This window comes from Electrona antarctica (assembly GCF_951216825.1).
Source record: "Electrona antarctica genome assembly, chromosome: 18".
NCBI lineage: Eukaryota > Metazoa > Chordata > Actinopteri > Myctophiformes > Myctophidae > Electrona > Electrona antarctica.
This window is the reverse complement of record NC_136799.1, coordinates 21030076-21047637: the sequence shown is the minus strand read 5'-3', so window position 1 is coordinate 21047637 and position 17562 is coordinate 21030076. Positions and strand designations below refer to the sequence as shown.

At 44.1% G+C, this 17562-nt stretch overlaps 1 protein-coding gene across 15 annotated transcripts in view; it reads left to right on the top strand.

Moving 5' to 3' along the window:
* Positions 1-335: 335 nt before the first annotated feature.
* The window catches only part of trim9 (tripartite motif containing 9), a 43261-nt gene continuing 26034 nt past the window's right edge, over positions 336-17562 (top strand). For 13 of the 15 annotated variants that reach the window (XM_079527833.1, XM_079527837.1, XM_079527836.1 and 10 more), the window contains exons 1-2: positions 336-1391; positions 15055-15150. In XM_079527833.1, coding sequence (XP_079383959.1) covers positions 546-1391; positions 15055-15150 — 942 coding nt within the window. In that variant the 5' untranslated portion in view covers positions 336-545. The remainder of the gene's footprint in view (positions 1392-15054; positions 15151-17562) is intronic. The other 2 variants (XM_079527838.1, XM_079527835.1) reach the window with 1 other exon arrangement.

The window sequence follows — 17562 nt, the reverse complement described above, 5'->3', positions numbered from 1 at the left end:
ACACACACACACACACACACACACACACGCACACAATAAGTGCATTGGAGCGTCAAAACTTGACCTTAAATTGTGAGGCTCAATTGTTATTTATAAGGCATGGTATACCCATATTATAACTACTCTATGGGTAGCCTATCCCTTTATGTTGATGGTCCAATTAATCAAAGCTATAGGCTAAATGTGATCTTCAAGATCTTCTATGGGTATTTGTTGCACATTGCATTGACAAACAAGCTGCAATATACAAAGTTTGATATAAATTCTATTCAGATATAGCTCATTTAGCTACAGACCTACGATGACTGACAGATGCATTACCCAATGGTTGTTCTTAGGAGCTCCCGTCATTTGCAGCTACTGCGTGCTTATTGGAGGACAGTGCGTTAGGATTCCCTCCCCCTGCATTGATGTCTTTCCTCTAGTCAAGGTTGCACTTGCATTCGCGACTGGACGCGACTGGAACAGCACAGCAGCCTAATCTCATTCAAAGAGTTCCGTGCACTATTTCTCACTTTCGAGATATAGCCTACCCTACACCACCCATGGCCACCATGGACGAAATGGAGGAAGAATTGAAATGTCCAGTCTGTGGGTCTTTTTACCGGGAGCCAATTATTCTACCGTGCTCCCACAATATTTGCCTTGCTTGCGCTCGAAACATCCTTGTGCAAACCCCCGATGCTGAATCCCCACAGAGCAGTAGAGCCTCTGGTTCCGGGGTTTCCGATTATGATTATCTCGATTTGGATAAAATGAGTTTATACAGCGAGGCAGACAGTGGATATGGTTCATATGGAGGCTTCGTTAGTGCCCCGACCACCCCTTGCCAAAAATCACCTAACGGGGTACGGGTTTTTCCTCCAAGCGTCCCTCAACCGCCGCCGCAACATCATTTGCTACAACACCCCGGCTCCCTACCTCCGATACCCCGTAACTCTTGCATCACTTGCCCGCAATGTCATCGCAGCCTTATCCTGGACGAGCGAGGGCTCCGCGGGTTCGCCAAGAACCGAGTGCTGGAAGGGGTGGTCGACAGGTATCAGCAAAGCAAAGCGGCCGCTCTCAAATGTCAGCTCTGCGAGAAGAGTCCAAAGGAGGCCACCGTGATGTGCGAGCAATGCGACGTCTTCTACTGCGATTCCTGTCGCTTGAGATGTCATCCTCCCCGCGGTCCTCTCGCCAAACACAGGCTGGTGCCTCCTGCTCAGGGGAGGATAAGTCGCCGCGCCAGCCCCCGGAAAATCTCCACTTGCACAGAGCACGAACTGGAGAATCTAAGCATGTACTGTGTACAGTGTAAAATGCCCGTGTGTTATCAGTGTTTGGAAGAAGGCAAACACGGCACACATGAAGTAAAAGCTCTCGGCGCAATGTGGAAACTCCACAAGGTACGTGCGTAAAATAGCTATTTTACGCAACATGCGTTGCATGGTATTATTGTCGATACTGGCCTTTTTCAGGCATTCATATGATGTAATTCAGTTTGATGATAAGCAACAAGTTGCCGGTATAGTCCCCACAAATCATTAGGCTACAATTCCATCAACTATACGCTATGCATCAATGGCTATCTTTGGCTGTGGAATTGTGTAAGCTTCTCCTCCTGTCACAATTGGTTTTGATTAGCCTATAAATGATTTACAGGCTTTACAGCTAACTAATTTAGCCGAGAAAACATCGCCGATCGTCAGCTCACATTTCACTTTGACTTCCCTCGAAGGTAGACAAAAGATAGATGGTGACAGACGACACGTCTCAAGAGTAGCTCTATGAGGCTCCAGTGTATCTATGGTGCGCAAAGACAGGCTGGCGGGGGTAACTTGAAATTCTGTTCACGCCGGGCACGGGCAGACAGCAACCAGCAGCTTCCTTTTATCACATGATGAAATTGCACTGACCTCAAATGCATATAGTCATCCTTTATTTATTTGATCTCCACACATCTATAAACTTAGTGCACAATCTAAAGTTATATTATTGAGAGAAATCACCTTTTCCCCTCTTCAGCTGCAGCTTTTGGCAACACAATAGCATAGCATGCATGATTTAAACATTTGCTGCTGTGTGTTCATAAAAAAAATAAGCTCATGAGAGACTATACTGAGAGTGTGGATATTCCTTTTTTCATTTTGATTTAAACATTTGGCATTATGGCATTATTGTATATAACTAGTATCCAATATGTATCCCTCCCCTTGCTGCCCTCATCAACCATTTGGTTGTGGGTGCGTTTTGGTATGACCCAGCAAATTGCAATAGAACACAGTTCTAAAGACGTGCTTTCGCCTCTGTTGCTATTTTGGACCCTGGGTTGTTATGGGCAGGGAGGCACTGCATATCAGGAGCAGGATTCTACCCAGTGGCGTTTATCTCCACCTCCACAAGAGCAGCCCTCACCTCAGCTCTCTGCACCATAAGGAGGATCTGGAAAAGAGAGGCCTAGATACGTATACGTATATAGAAAGCATCATCAACTGTGCATGATTACTCATCTCACTCACCCACATATGCCTGCTATGCTGGAATGCTGGGTTTTTGGATGAGTTGAGTACTGTTTATTACCCCCGCATTTCACATGCAGCCTGGTACCTGTCCAGATTCTCCAGAATAACCATAAAATGGCCTTCCATCCAAGCCACCTCTCCTTTTACAACCATAAGCACAGCTAGTGGGGAGGCACAATGGCTTTTAGACCTTGAGAGATTGCAAACTGATGGAAAAATCAGAGGTGGTGAATAAGCCACTCGCATTAAATTAACCCTGCTTGGAAAGTTGATGGCTTCTTCCTCATCTTTACTGAGGCCGAAATGGAAAATGTGAGTAGTGCGATTGTATAGACCTAGTATACTATGTAGTTATAATGTAGGCTGTTTTGAATTAGACCCTCAACTGGTGGTAGTATACCCAGAATTTCAACGACAAACCTGTGACTTCCACAGTGAATTATGGACATGGTTTCATTTTAGTCTGTTTTTACACAGACTTTTGCTGTGCTATGATGTATGTAGTTGAGTGCCAAAATCAGAGAGACTGCTAACCATCTTCAACACAAACACCCAGCAGACACATTGTACTATTACGCCTCCAAGTTCACTGATTTGCTTCAACAATTCATTATTATATGGATTATTAGAAATAAAATAACCAATATTAAATGAAAGCTTATTTTTTTTCATGACATGTAGACATCTCATATCAGGGCTGTTGGAGCTCTGTGCTATTGGTTTCCATGGCACCTGTTATATTTCCAATGTTCTTCTCGGAGGCCTTGCTCTGACCTGTCATCCGAAGCTGTTGCCTACAGAGCCGTAACAGATGGCTGTGCTGAGGGGCAGAGCTCAGAGCCTGGCCGTCTCTGGTCATGGGCAGGTTTCAAAGCTTTCCTTAGGCGTTCCTCTGGCATTCCTCACTGAGCTCTCTGGAGGATATATGGAAGACGTTTCCATATCTTGCAAGCTCATAGATATGCTCACATGGGTCACATTTGAACACACAGATACATTCCCACATGCAATGCATATACACACATTCACACATGCTTACACACTTTTTTCCTTTCTTGTGTTGTCAGAGTGGATTCAGTGACATTGTTGGGCAGTTCTTTCAGAGCTTGTGTGTAACTGCTACTTTCCATAGAGACAATGAATGCAGTATTTGTCAGCTGTGTTCTTTCTTTTCTAGCCAGAGACAGAGTGACAGCTAATTGTCCACTGTCCATTGTCTAAATCAGACCTGGGCATTACATGGCCTGGGGGTAAAATACGGCCCTTTGGCTGACTCTGACCGGCCCGTGAAAGTTACTTTGAAATTAGAAAATAAAATTAGAATTTTCCGTTATTCGTGGACTAAAACACGCATTGCTTTTATTTTGAAGCCTGTTTAGTCACGTACACGGCACACGCAATCTGTTTCCTGGTGTGAATCAAGGACTGTCTAAAGAGGACGAGACGCGAAGACCATCCTCCCATGGAGCAACATGGCGTCGCCCGTACGGTCTTCGCGTCTCGTCCTCTTTAGACAGTCCTTGGTGTGAATTGCGTGTGATTGACAACCTGTTACCTTCCTTTCATTAACATGCATTACATTAAAAAATGTCTGCTCATGCCAAAAAAAGAAAGGTGGATGCCAAATGGTTGTTTCAACAAAATCTGGACTATTAATTATTTATTTACTGAAGTCAGAGGTAATACTAATAACATGTACTCTTACCAGCTTGTCAAAACAATGCCATTTACTGCTTTTTATATAGAAATAAAATGAATATTATGCAGAATTGAGTTCAGCCTTTCGGCCTGGCCGTCCACAATATTTTCCCCGTGGGAAAATAATTGCCCACCCCTGGTCTAAATGGACCCTGCATTTCTGATGCCACAGATATGTTCCCCTGTATCATATGTAAAAAACAAAACAAAAAGAAACCAACAACTACAGAGTAATTAGTAAAGAATGAGGAAGCCAAGCATAGATCCCTGGGGAACTCCGGTCAATGAAGTATATAGGGTTTAAGTGGTTGACTCGCCTTGTCATCGCTGTTTGATCAGGGTCAGTTTCATTCTTTGTTTATTATTATTGGCAAACTGGGTCATTCTGGTTGGTGTGTGCAGGCAAACTGTACTACATGTTCTCTCTCTGTGTGGAACATTCTCTCTTATGAGGAGATGATGAACCACCTGAACCACCTGCCGCCATAGCAACCAAATCCCCCTTGATGTTGTTGGGAGCAGAGAGGTCTTAGATGTCGGACCCCGTGAGGAATCAATCCCAGATGCTTTCTAGCAGAATTTCTGTGTGTGTGTGTGTGTGTGTGTGTGTGTGTGTGTGTGTGTGTGTGTGTGTGTGTGTGTGTGTGTGTGTGTGTGTGTGTGTGTGTGTGTGTGTGTGTGTGTGTGTGTGTGTGTGTGTGTGTGTGTGTGTGTGTGTGTGCGCGCGCGTGCGTGCACATTTCTGTCTGTACAGCCGTTCATGACTTCATCAGTTTAATGTGACTTTTATGTGTACCCATGTGAGATGAAATGCATGATGTTTCAGATCATCATTTCTGCTCTTTATGCCCTGAAGATTTGCATGGCGGATCTGCATTCTTATGTGTTCTGCTGCTCCAGATTTGTGTCAGAGAGGTTTTCATGCCGTGACTTAAAATCAGTGTTAATCTCTTGCTTGAAAGAAAAGGAAGGCTGTTAAAACCCAGAGTAGTGAGTGACTTGTCTTACAGTGGATGTCACAAGAGGTCGTAAATGTTTGTTGTCTCGTTTTGTTTACTGTCAATTGAAGGTGATTAATCTGACAGATGCTCAAGAACACAGTGCACGTGTTCATTCACATAGAAAAGAAAATAATATTAATTGCAGTCTCCAGAAGAAAATTAGAAATTGACATGCTTGCCAACGGTAGTCAGATAAATCATTCCCCAAGCATTCCTGTTCCCCTTCCCCTTGCTGCTATGATAGCTAAGACTCTCCAGAGACCGCTAATGTTGTCAGTGCGTTTTGGTATGACCCAGCAATAGAACACAGTTCTAAAGGCGTGCATTCGCCTCTCCATTCGCCTCTGTTACTATTTTGGACCCTGCGTTGTTATGGGCAGGTAGGCACTGCGTATCAGGAGCAGTATGAGCACAGTTTTACCCAGTGGCGTTTATCTCCACCTCCACAAGAGCAGCCCTCACCTCAGCTCTCTGCAGCATCCACTGGAAGGAGGAGGATCTGGGAAAGAGAGGCCTAGGCCCTAGATATAGAAAGCATCAACTGCGATTACTCATCTCACTCGCCCACATGCGCGCGTACACACACACACACACACACACACACACACACACACACACACACACACACACACACACGCACACACGCACGCACACACGCACACACACACATGAGTGAGGAGTAGATGACCTGTATTGGTCATTTGCTGTCATATGCAGCCTGGTACCTATCCAAAGTAATCATAAAATTGACTTCCATCCAAGCCACCTCAATAAGCACTGATAGTGGTGAGGCAAAGCAATGCCTTTTAGACCTTGAAAGATTGTAAAATTGATGCATTAAATTATCCCTGCCTGGAAAGTTGACGTGACTTTTATGTGTACCCATCATGTTCAGATGAAATACATGACGTTTCAGATCATTATTTCTGCTCTTTATGCCCCTTCCATGTTGTTTGCACACACATCTTCCATGCCTTATTCCCTGTCCATCTTCTGTGGAAAACCTTAGCCAATCTACAATCTCAGTTATCTGTGTGCCAGAGATGTTTTATGCCGTAACTTAAAATCGGTGTGAATCTCTACTGAACTAGTTTTAAATGAAGAGAGTGGCTTGTCTTATTACAGTTGGTGTCACAGGAGGTCGACACGTACACGTACAGACGAAGTCACTGTTTGTTGTCTTGGGCTTTTTACAGTCAATTTAAAGTGATTAATGTGACAGATACTGAAGAACTCAGTGCGTCGGCATGGACAAATGTTTTTCAAGCAGACTCCAGCAGAAAATTTGAAATTTACATGCTTGCCACGAGAAGTAAGATAAATCACTCTGAGATAGCGCAATAGGTCTTAACCCTGGCAACAACTAAAATGTCCCCTTTGAACTCCAGCAGAACACCAGCAGGAAAATGTTATCGAACTCCGTAATTTGGGGAGGAATTTGTAGGGAGCGGGGAGATTTTCCCCTCTTGTTATCTCATCTGCCACTCTTTCATGTCACCCATGTGTTTGATCCCAGTACCCTCCCCAACACACGCACGCACGCACGCACGCACGCACGCACGCACGCACGCACGCACGCACGCACGCACGCACGCTCGCACGCACGCACACACACACACACACACACACACACACACACCACATGCACGCCCAAACACACACATGCATGCAGCCAGCCATGCACGCACGTCGCGCACACACATGAAATCTGACCACAGCAGTCAAGCCCGATTTATACTGACAGTATCAGATATTAGCTCACAACGTGTCGCAGTTGTGAGCTTACAAGCCTACAAACACTCTTCAATCCAAAAACAGAATCCAGGTTAATGAAGGCAGACAGGAAAAAGTTCAAGGGTTGAATGCTAAGTCTCTTGTCTTGGTGTCAGCTGCTGTCAGCAGCAGCCATGCAGCAGCAGCGAGTTTAGCTTGATCCATTGTGGGCCCTTCAGCACTGTCAGGAGCCCACTGGGGCTTTAGAAAGGCAGTGTACACTGCCGAATTGATAGTGTTCCTTTAACTCTGAGTGTTGTGTGAACATATAAAAGCTCATGATTTTGCAGTGTAAAGGCAGGCTCCCTCCGTCCTTCTACCACTCCCTACTGTCTACTGGACATAATGGGATTGACTGCAGTCTTGATCATTTGAATCCACTGCCTTTCCTACTGTGTGAAGAAGAGGCCTCCAATCCATAACTAAACATCACACAGACAAACACCAGGAGACCAGACCAGACTATACTGGACTACAGTAATTGAGAAACCCCAGATTCATCAGAGTGTCCTACACAGTATCCCCTTGGCCTTGAGGTTCCTGTGTTGTTGGTAAAGATTTAATAATGACCTAGAGGCCTTCATTTACATTTAAAGGTTGTGTAATAAAACAAACCCTGCAGGTTAGGAGAGCTGTTTAACCTAGAAGTGTGCCGAGTTACAGTAACTTACTTACTAAAAAGGACAACATATATTTTGTTCAGCAGTAAAAGTGGTACTCCTACAGAGCAAAACTCCTGAGTGCAAATGTGTGGGGAAATAAAAACATTCAGGATTTTGGTGTGGCCTGTGGCTGAATGTTTGTATACTTCACAAGTGCAAAGTCTCCACATGAAAAGACAAAGACACGGATAATTAATTGTTTAAAGATAGCTAGTGGCATCTGATTCACTGGTGAGAGATGAGTTGGAGGACAATGAAGGAAGGTCTGAGGCTTGAAAAGAATGAGATCTCACAGTGGGGGGTGGTTTGTCAAAGCCATTTAGTTTAATAGCATTCCCTTAATAGCTGTGATATTTATTTACTCCCCCTCCCCTTCGCTGCCATGTAAGTGGTGTGTGTGTGTGTGTGTGTGTGTGTGTGTGTGTGTGTGTGTGTGTGTGTGTGTGTGTGTGTGTGTGTGTGTGTGTGTGTGTGACTGTGTGTGTGTGTGTGTGTGTGACTGTGTGTGTGCGTGCGTGTGTGCGTGCGTGCGTGTGTGTGCCTGTGTGTGTGCGCGCGTGTGTCTGTGTGTGTGTGTGTGTGTGTGTGTGTGTGCGTGTGCGTGTGCGTGCGAGAGAGAGAGAGAGAGAGAGAGAGAGACTACATTGTGCAACAAAAATAGGCAATCTACAAACTTGTACATCTGCTATTTGGCAACGCCGTCTTACAGCAAGCAGGCTTTAGAATGCCCTGAAAGTGGGAAAACGGAGATCAGAAGTGAAATAAGAGATGAATCAGAAGTAGAGATCTTAAATGCCTCAGTGTGTCTGGTGTAAATGAGACAAGCCTAATTTACCTCCAAGGATTTAGCATCTGCGCTCTGCATCTTATCGCCCATTCTGCATCTTATCGCCCATTATCAATAAAGAAAATGTTTGCTAATAGTCATCTGGTAGTCTGGTTGCCCAAAGGGACTATAGTTATTGTGACACTTTTTTCTGCTTCCGGAGTAATCGAACCTCCGCTGTGATTGGCCGAGCTTTGCATAACGTTTGTAGTAGCTAATTGGCTATTCCGGAGTAATCTAACTTCCGCAGTGATTGGCCGAGCTTTGCAAAAAACTACTTTTGTCCCCACACGTCTCAAGATTTGCCATTGACAATAAACGGAGAAATTATGTTAGAATTCCGCTAAATATGACTGTAAATTAAACATCAAAACATTAAACGCCATTGACATTGAAGGGAAAATGTACTTGTAAACGAGCAAATCAGCTACCCAATCACAAGCAACAGGCATTCTGATTGGCCAGTAAGAGATGATGCATGATGATGTATGATGATAAGAGCTGATAATTCTTGTACCTTATGTAGCAATGTCAAATGTTCACTAACATAAATTGATGTACGATGACAAGAGCGCCCCTCATTTCACACGGGTGTGATTCTTTTAGGGTTAGGGTTAGCTATGTTTATAGGTAAGAAGCAACATTATAATCCAGGAGTCAGTCAGAAATCTGAGTACAAAGCATCACAGCGCTTTAACAGGAGAATTAACAAGTGCACGTGCACATTTCTGCTCCTCATCATTACCTGATGGGGGGTCAGCATAAGCTCAACATGTCGCTGCCATTGTCCTTATGAGCAGCACTTTGTAGCGACTTCATTTACCTCGCATAGTCCTCACAGCTGATATGGCTTTTCATGACCTAATGTCATTTATCAAGTCCTAAGTGGATCAGACCGCAGGTAGACTATACCGATCACCTGCAAAAGACACCGACTTCCCTCATCGGCTAAATCTGGCATTGACGAGAATAGATTATTTCTGGGCCAATTCCTGCTGCGTTGTCCCAGGTGTCCGTCATAAAGCAGTATGTTTCTTGGGGTGAGCCAGCCGTGGTAGTTTCAGTGCCTTGACTGCCTTCCGTATAATCCATGTTTCACTGCTATTATTTTGTGTGGATGTGGGTTGTTAATGACTTCTTCTGCATTATTGATGGTGACAGATATACCAGATAAATAATGCACTGGCCACTTGGGCTTTGCTTGTGCAGGCTGTTTCCATATGGGATCTTGTTTGACACAGAGGCATGGAAATCTAGCTGAATCTTAATTCATCGGTTGTGTTTGAAGATTTAAGACCTTGTTTTGTTTTTGAGGGGCGCTAGCCCCTCCTATACACAGGTTTAATGTTTGTCTTTAGTTCAATGTTTGTTTTGTGGGGAAACATGTACGGGAACATGTACGTCATAATGTAACTCATATTGTCTTTATTGTTAATGGCGTTTAATGTTTGTGTTGGCACCGTTTGTTTTACATCACCATTACATCACCTAATCAACATGAGTTAGACTTTAATATATTAGCACCCTTCACTTCACACAGGTGTGATTTTTTAATTAGTGAAAGGTTCCCTCAACAGAACTGCAAGGGTCTTCAGTTCACCTACTTAATATTTCAAAATGTGTTCACTTAGGGCTACAGCAAACAACTACAAGGGACTGGGAGGATTTGGTATAACAGAGAAAACCATAGATGGCAAACATATGAAATCACTTGATTTCCTTCATGTTTAATTTCAGTTACAGTATTTTTGACAAAGGAAGGAAGGAAGGAAGGAAGGAAGGAAGGAAGGAAGGAAGGAAGGAAGGAAGGAAGGAGGGAGGGAGATTGATTATACTTTTAATCACAAATAAAAAAAAAATATTGCCTAAAGGTGAGGTTCTGCATTGGTGAAAGTGTGCCAAACCTTTCTATAATAAGACTTTATGTAGGGTATTTGTTTTACCTTTGACCCTCGCGAACTTGTTGAAGCAGTGTTCGTGGCACTACTGTTAAATCACTTGCCAAAATTATCAATACATACAGACTTAATTAAGTTTAGTTTAGTTTTAAACCAACACATCTTCACTCTTAAGCAATGAGAAAGAGAGCAGGGAACCTAAAAACGTTTTGCCCTGGTTTACTCTAAAAGGTACTGTATTCTTTGGGGGAAACTGGGTCACCAGAAATGTAAAAAGCTGTGCTTTAGTGATGCTCATGCGGCTGCAGTCTGAAGCCCTGGCATTTCGATGGAGAGTTTAGCTTCGTATTTTTTTTAATTTTAGTAATTGTTTTTCCTTTAATGGAGCTTTAATCTGGTTAAGCGACATTGCATTTACCTCTTCTTGTGTTTGTAGTTCCATCTTCCTATTGGATGGGGCTTTAATCCAAATTGGCCCCAACGCTTCTCTGACATCTCCGCTTTTCCAGTGACAGATTGGCTTGCTTGTTCGACTGTGGAGAGAAAATGAAACATGGTGAATGGCCCCAGAGCAGCTTGTGAATTATTCATGGTCCCGCGCTTTTTCCCACTTGGCTTAATTACAGAGATGATTAGTAAACCCCAAATCGCAGGACCAACCTGCAATAAACCCAATACCCGCTGCCGCTGACATGACATCAGCTTGTGACTGCAACTTGTTCCTGTTCGCAGATGACTCAGCACTGCTAGTCTCGGACAGGAATAAACTGCAGGTTGAAAAGGCCCTCAGCTCTGAACTCGGTAGAATCTGCACCTGGCTCGCTGATAACAAACTATCTTTACAGCTGGGAAAAACTGAATCCATTCTTTTTGGATCTAATAGTAATCTCAGCAAGGCAGATGGCTTCTTGGTTATAGAGTGGGTGACTATTATCACACGAAAAGATGAAATTACCTACCTAGTAGGTTCCATCCTGGAGGCAAGTCTTTCCGGTGATAAAATGGCCACCAACGTAATCAGAAAAGTGAACCAAAGAACAAGATTCCTATACAGGATCTCCTCACTGGTCAACGAAAACACCTTGAAGACCCTGTTACAGGAGCCCTCGTACAAGGTTTCTTCGCCCTTAAAACAAGGCTTCAGACTTCCCAAAAAACTGGTCAGGCTACTACTGGGCCTCACCCCCCGAACCCACCTCACCCTTGCCCACTTTGACAGGCTGGAATGGCTTAGGGTTGCAGCATCTTGAAATGGGTCTGGTCCACAAGATTCGATACACCACCAAGATACCCATGTACCTGTCTAAATACTTCCTTAATATCAGCAAAGTCCACACCCACAACACCAGAGGGAGTTCAACAAACCATGTGCAACCCAGATTCGGCACAAACAAGGGACTAAATTAAATTAATTTCGCTCCTATGCCACCAAAATGTGAATGAGAAGGACTCTCAAGTTGACCTGGAACATCCTGGTCAGCTGAGCATACTGAGTACTAAGCAGTAAGACACCCTGAGGGCGAGGGCGCGTGCACACATCCGCCTGGGTGACGGCAGACTGCTGGGCGAGCACTGGCGCTTTGGCATGGGGGGTCAGATCAACATATGGAATGAATTCTGTACTGGCCATATATGGAGCGTGTCTTGAGTGTACAGGGTTTGATGAGGTCAAACCCTGTACATTCCATATGTCCTGTTCTGACATATGGAATGTCAGAACAGGAATAACTGGTGGGGAGGATCAACATATGGAATGTCAGAACAGTTCAGCTCCATATATGGAGATCTAAGGGTTGTAGGTTTGAGGTCAGATGTAGAGTTGCTGGCCAGCTCCATATATGCAGATCTAGGTGATGATCCAGTCTTCTCCATGTATGGTTATCCAGGGTTAAATGCACAAGATCTAAGGGTCTCTGTGATATCACGTAATGTCACGAGGCATGACCATATATGGAGGCGTGATGTTACGAGGGAAGGGCCCCTGGTGATGTCGTCTACGTCACAACTACATATATGCCCATATATGGAGATCCCTGGTGATGTCACATCATGATGTCACGTGATGTCACGAGGCATGACCATATACTGTATGAAGGCAATCAATCAATCAATCAATCAATCAATCAATCAATCAATCAATCAACTTTATTGTCACAACACAGTTACAGGTAAAAGTGAGGTGAAACTCTTGTTTATGTAGGCTTTCACATTTGCTGTCAAGGAGTAAAAAGAAATCTAATTAAAGAATAGAAAATAAAAAGAGAACAAAAAGGCTCAAAATATCATTCAAAGAAGTTTTGTTTGGTACAGACTCAGAGTGACATACATGACACTAGCTATGGGTGGCACTGGCTCAGGAGGTAGAGTGTTTATGTTGAAGTGTCCTTGAGCATGACCCTTCCCTAACTGCTGGTTTTCTCTGCTGTCGGTGTGTAATGGACATGGTAAAGGACTTTGGATAAATGTGCGCTATATAAATGAAACAATTACCATAAACAAACAGCCTCATTAGAATAATTTCACACTCTCAACTATTTCACATCACATCTCCCAAGTAACTACCATATTCCTTGGCTGTCTACTGTATGCCGCTGGCTAAAATCATGATAATCACAAGTTCAATCACAGTTATAATAAGTCATCAAAGACCCATCTGCCCTGCTCCATCATTGGGATATGGGAGTATTGGAATGCAAATCCCGAGTTGTCCGAGAGGAAGTTGCCTGAAGTGGTCCATGATAATGTGGAAAGTTGACATTCCAATCTTTGCTCAGCTGTCGTCGGCTCAGACCCTCAGTCCCTGCGGGGCAGAAGAGTCACATTTGCGGCAGCTGTCATGGGTTTCCCAAATCCTGGGGTCAAAGGGCATGTCAACCTCCAGGGCTCAACTCCCGTTTTGGCCTGTCCTCGCATTAGATGATGCTGTGTTGTTGTTGGCTTGTAGAGAGAGAACTGAAGTGTGTAATGGGTTGTTTTAACAGGTTTTTTTTCCTCCAACCTCTATAGCAGCTTAGTTGGCAGGTTTTATTGCTCTGCTCCGGAAAACCGAGCCCCCTGTTTCTCTGACCAGATAAAACCATGTATCCTTTTTCTTCCCGCCTTAGGCGGTCCCTACAGACAATAAGCTTCCCCACTTGGCGGTTGTCCAGTCCACTCAACCGAATGGCGTTCCCAGAGGGTGAGAAGATGGGGTCAGCCCGAGTCCTCTGACTCCATCACCTCCTTGTTCACACAACCCCACTTCACACGAACCCTCTTCTTTGCTCCCTCGTTGTCCAAACAAGGGCATTCATGTGTCATTGCGCACGGCCACGGCAATGGCATTTCCTGTTATGTTCTCTGCGGACTCACCTTCCCATGCCTTACAGGGTATGGGAAGGTTTTAAGTCACAGCAAAACATAACAGCAAAAGTGCTAAGCCGTACATAAATCTTCTCAATGTTTGACTTGGGTCCTTTTGCTAATTAGAAATGTAATTTATGTTCGTGAATATTAGAGCCCGGCCGTTTTGACATCATCGGTATCGTCAGTTATGCAGGTGATGTGTCCCGTATTTTAAAGACTTTCATCATTGGTGTCCGTAATTTTGTCATGTAATTTACAGTATATTATAGGCAACTTTTTTCAACTTTTCAAAGATCTGTGTAAATGTTTTCAAAAGTTTTTCAGATTGATTAGAAAATGGCATATATCGGTCACAGCATCAGTACTAATTGGTGGTCTCTAGGACTTTCCAAAATGAGGATCAGTATTGGACCCAACAATCTTGCATCGGTGGGGCTTTAATGCATATGACTAATTGTATTCATCTGTCAGATGGTCAACGGGAGGCTGGGCTGAGTCGTGTGCCGGTCTGGGAAAATGTCCATGTGTTGAGTGTGTGGGTTTGATTCCAAATGATTCAAGGCCAGGGCGGCCTACTCCTTTTCCTGTCAATTTTGCAGGATCTGAAAGCACTAGAGAGATACATTGGTGGAGGTTTGGGCTAGTGTAGTTACTTTGCCATGATGTAAAGCCAAATATTTGTAATTTTGTAATAATTGTAGGGAAATTCTTTCTCTGTATTTGACCAATCCTTAGCTGGCTGTGGGCAGCCATGCACCTAGTAGTTAAGGGAGCTGTTAGGGCCCAGGGTTCAGTATCTTGCTCAACACTTTGACATAAAGATATCTTCTGAGCCACTCTCTTCCTTTGTTTATACTTTACTTGTGGCTGGAGTGGATTGTACCATTACAATATAGAATTCCAGTCACATTGGCAAACCTGACCACAACCAAATCCGCCTCTTAGCATTGAGAGCTCATGAATGCTGCATCAGATGATAACCAAACTGGTTGCAGGTCGTCAGGTTGTCAAACGCTTTACAGTAACTGATTTAGCTATTTAGCACTGTGTCATGGAGGGGGCGACTAATGAATTAAATAAGTTGAGAGTGTAAGTGTAACAGGATTCATAGGTACTATAGCTACAGTAATCTGATGATACATGCTTGGCAAAGAAATCTGTTGTGTCATGCCAAAGTGGCTATTGATGTTTTCTTGTCAAGGGCAACCGTTAGCCTACTAACAGGATGTTGAAAAGGGTTGTTACATTCAGGATAGCTGTTATTAATTAAGTGTCTACTGTGTAATCTGTCTACACCTCTGCATCGCCCTGGGTCTGATGTCCTGTGTTTGGTATTGTTCTCAGGGCCAGCTATCCCAGGCTCTCACCGGACTGTCAGACAGAGCTACCGAGGCCAAGGAGTTCCTGGTTCAGCTAAGGAACATGGTGCAGCACATCCAGGTACTGTAAAACGCACGCACGCACGCACGCACGCACGCACGCACGCACGCACGCACGCACGCACGCACCCACGCACGCACGCACGCACGCACGCACGCACGCACGCACGCACGCGCGCGCTCGCGCACACACACACACACACATACACACACGTCCAGCCTCGAACCTATACCTTGTCACTCCATTTTCCAAGCCCAGCCATGCCACTGCAAAGACAGATTGAGGTAGAGGTAGATATGAAATAAACATCACATCGTTGTCGTCGGGCAGAGAAACCTTTTCTCTCCATATTTCAGCTTTTTGTGTAAATTATGCCCTAGGTACATCCTTGTATGACAGTGTCACACAAAAGTAGCAATCTACAAGCTCACAACACATCGCATCGTGACACCTGAGCGTGTGATTGCTATTTCATTCAAGTGAAAGTGTTTAGAGGAGTACTTATTTTCTATCAATTACACACCCCATGATGTTTTTGTTTTTTCCCCATTCCTAAACAATTAATTTGATGACCGGTGGAATCTCCGGTAGGAGACTCAATAGACTCTCCACTGAGTCTGCCTACAATAACTACATTGGTTCCATTGGAACACAAGTTCTTCTTTCCAATTCATACAAAACTTTTTGGACATACAAGGTTTCCACCCAACAGTGACAGCATTCTCTTATGCGCCACCATGTCATCCTGTTGTTAATCCGTGGCTCAGGCTGGTATCAGTGAGTGTACACTCACACAGCACTGTACATGACAGGTGTAAATGTGGGCGCCTGTCGAACACTCACATTGGATGGAAACTTTCCACAAGTAAATCTCACTGGGAGGAAAAAGAGTACAACTTTTGTTCTAGCTTCTGCATTTATTCAATGCTGACTTTAGTTGTTACTGTAGTGTAGACCTGGGAATAAAGCTTTACTTCAGCTGTGCTTAAAGAACATTTGAATATCAAATGTTCTTGGATGAACTGTGAGCTTCTATTACACAGGTATTCCTCACTAAGTCAGGTTAAAACAGGTAAGAAGGGGGAGTTGGTATAATATTTAGGTTCAACAATATGGCAGTGTAAACGCTAGTATATAAATATAATTCATTGCACCACTCACCAGAAAGAACAGTTTTTCTAGTTAAAAAGGTGATGCAGTGTGCCCCCTCACTAAATTACGCTCCCACAGTTTGGGAAAGCCTGGTCTACACCAATGAAATAAAGTAGGCTATTACCTGCACTGTCTACACTGTAGACAGTGCAGGTAATAGCCTACTTTATTTCATGTTACAATATCAATACAAATGTGATACACAGGGTTTGTTTTGTCAGTAAGCAGGCACTCACAGGCAGATAACCAACAGGGTTAAGAACGGTGGGTGGGACTGACTCTGAGATGTTTTTTGGTTGAGAGAAGCAGGAGATGGAAGGATGTGGTTGTAACTTGTGATTTAGGGGCTGGTGGACAAGAGACAAAGTGGAATTAAGCCTGATTCATACTTGATTCACACACGCCGGTGTCACATGTACAAGCTCACGCAACACCGTAGTGTGACGGAGCATAAATTAGGCTTCAGTGGATTTCAGAGGGAGGGAGAAATGTGAAGGTGGGAAGAGCTTATGCTGGAGGAAGAGGAGCAGATTGTGGTGGAGTAGAAGGAGACAAGACAGTCAGACAGGAGAGAAGGAGAAAAGAGTTCAGGAGGAGGTGTAAGTTAAGGAGTGGATAAATAAGAACGAGCCATTGATATTATCAACACAGGTGCTACAGTAATTGGATAACTGTATACCTGTGAGATATTCATCATGGGATATCCGGTATTTATCTACCCAGGTGAACAGAATTCAAACAACATCAGCTGTGGACATTTTGCCTCCTCTTTCCACTTGACGTTTTGATCCAAATGCTGCTACTGTCGCTATCTCCCTCCCCCCTTCCTTGTTTTAGCCAAATGTCTTCCTCGCTATGGCCTGGTGCATCTGGTCTTGTATGCCTGCAGATTGCCTCTGTGTGTGGTTCATTGCTTCTTAATACAAGCAGAACATGATGTGTCCTACTGTCCTCCATACATTGTAGATCTCCCATTCTGTCTTGGTGTGATTCAGTGATTCAGCCTCAATGAATGTTTTGCATTCTTTGTAGACTTGATTTATCCTGCATTTGTTTGATATTTATCTGTCTATCTGTCTGTCCGTCCGTCCGTCCGACCGTCCATCCGTCTGTCCGTCCATTCATTCATTCTTTGATAGATATAACTTCCTAACTGTCGACCTGTCTCTCTCTCTATCTCTCCCTCTATATATATTTTTGAGTGGTGCAGCCACTCCAATGCACAGCAATGTGTTTCCCTGGCTGGCTGGCTGGCTGGGTCTGTCTCTGGGTCTGTCTGACCACCAAGTGTCACTGTTGCGCAGCCTAACACACACACAC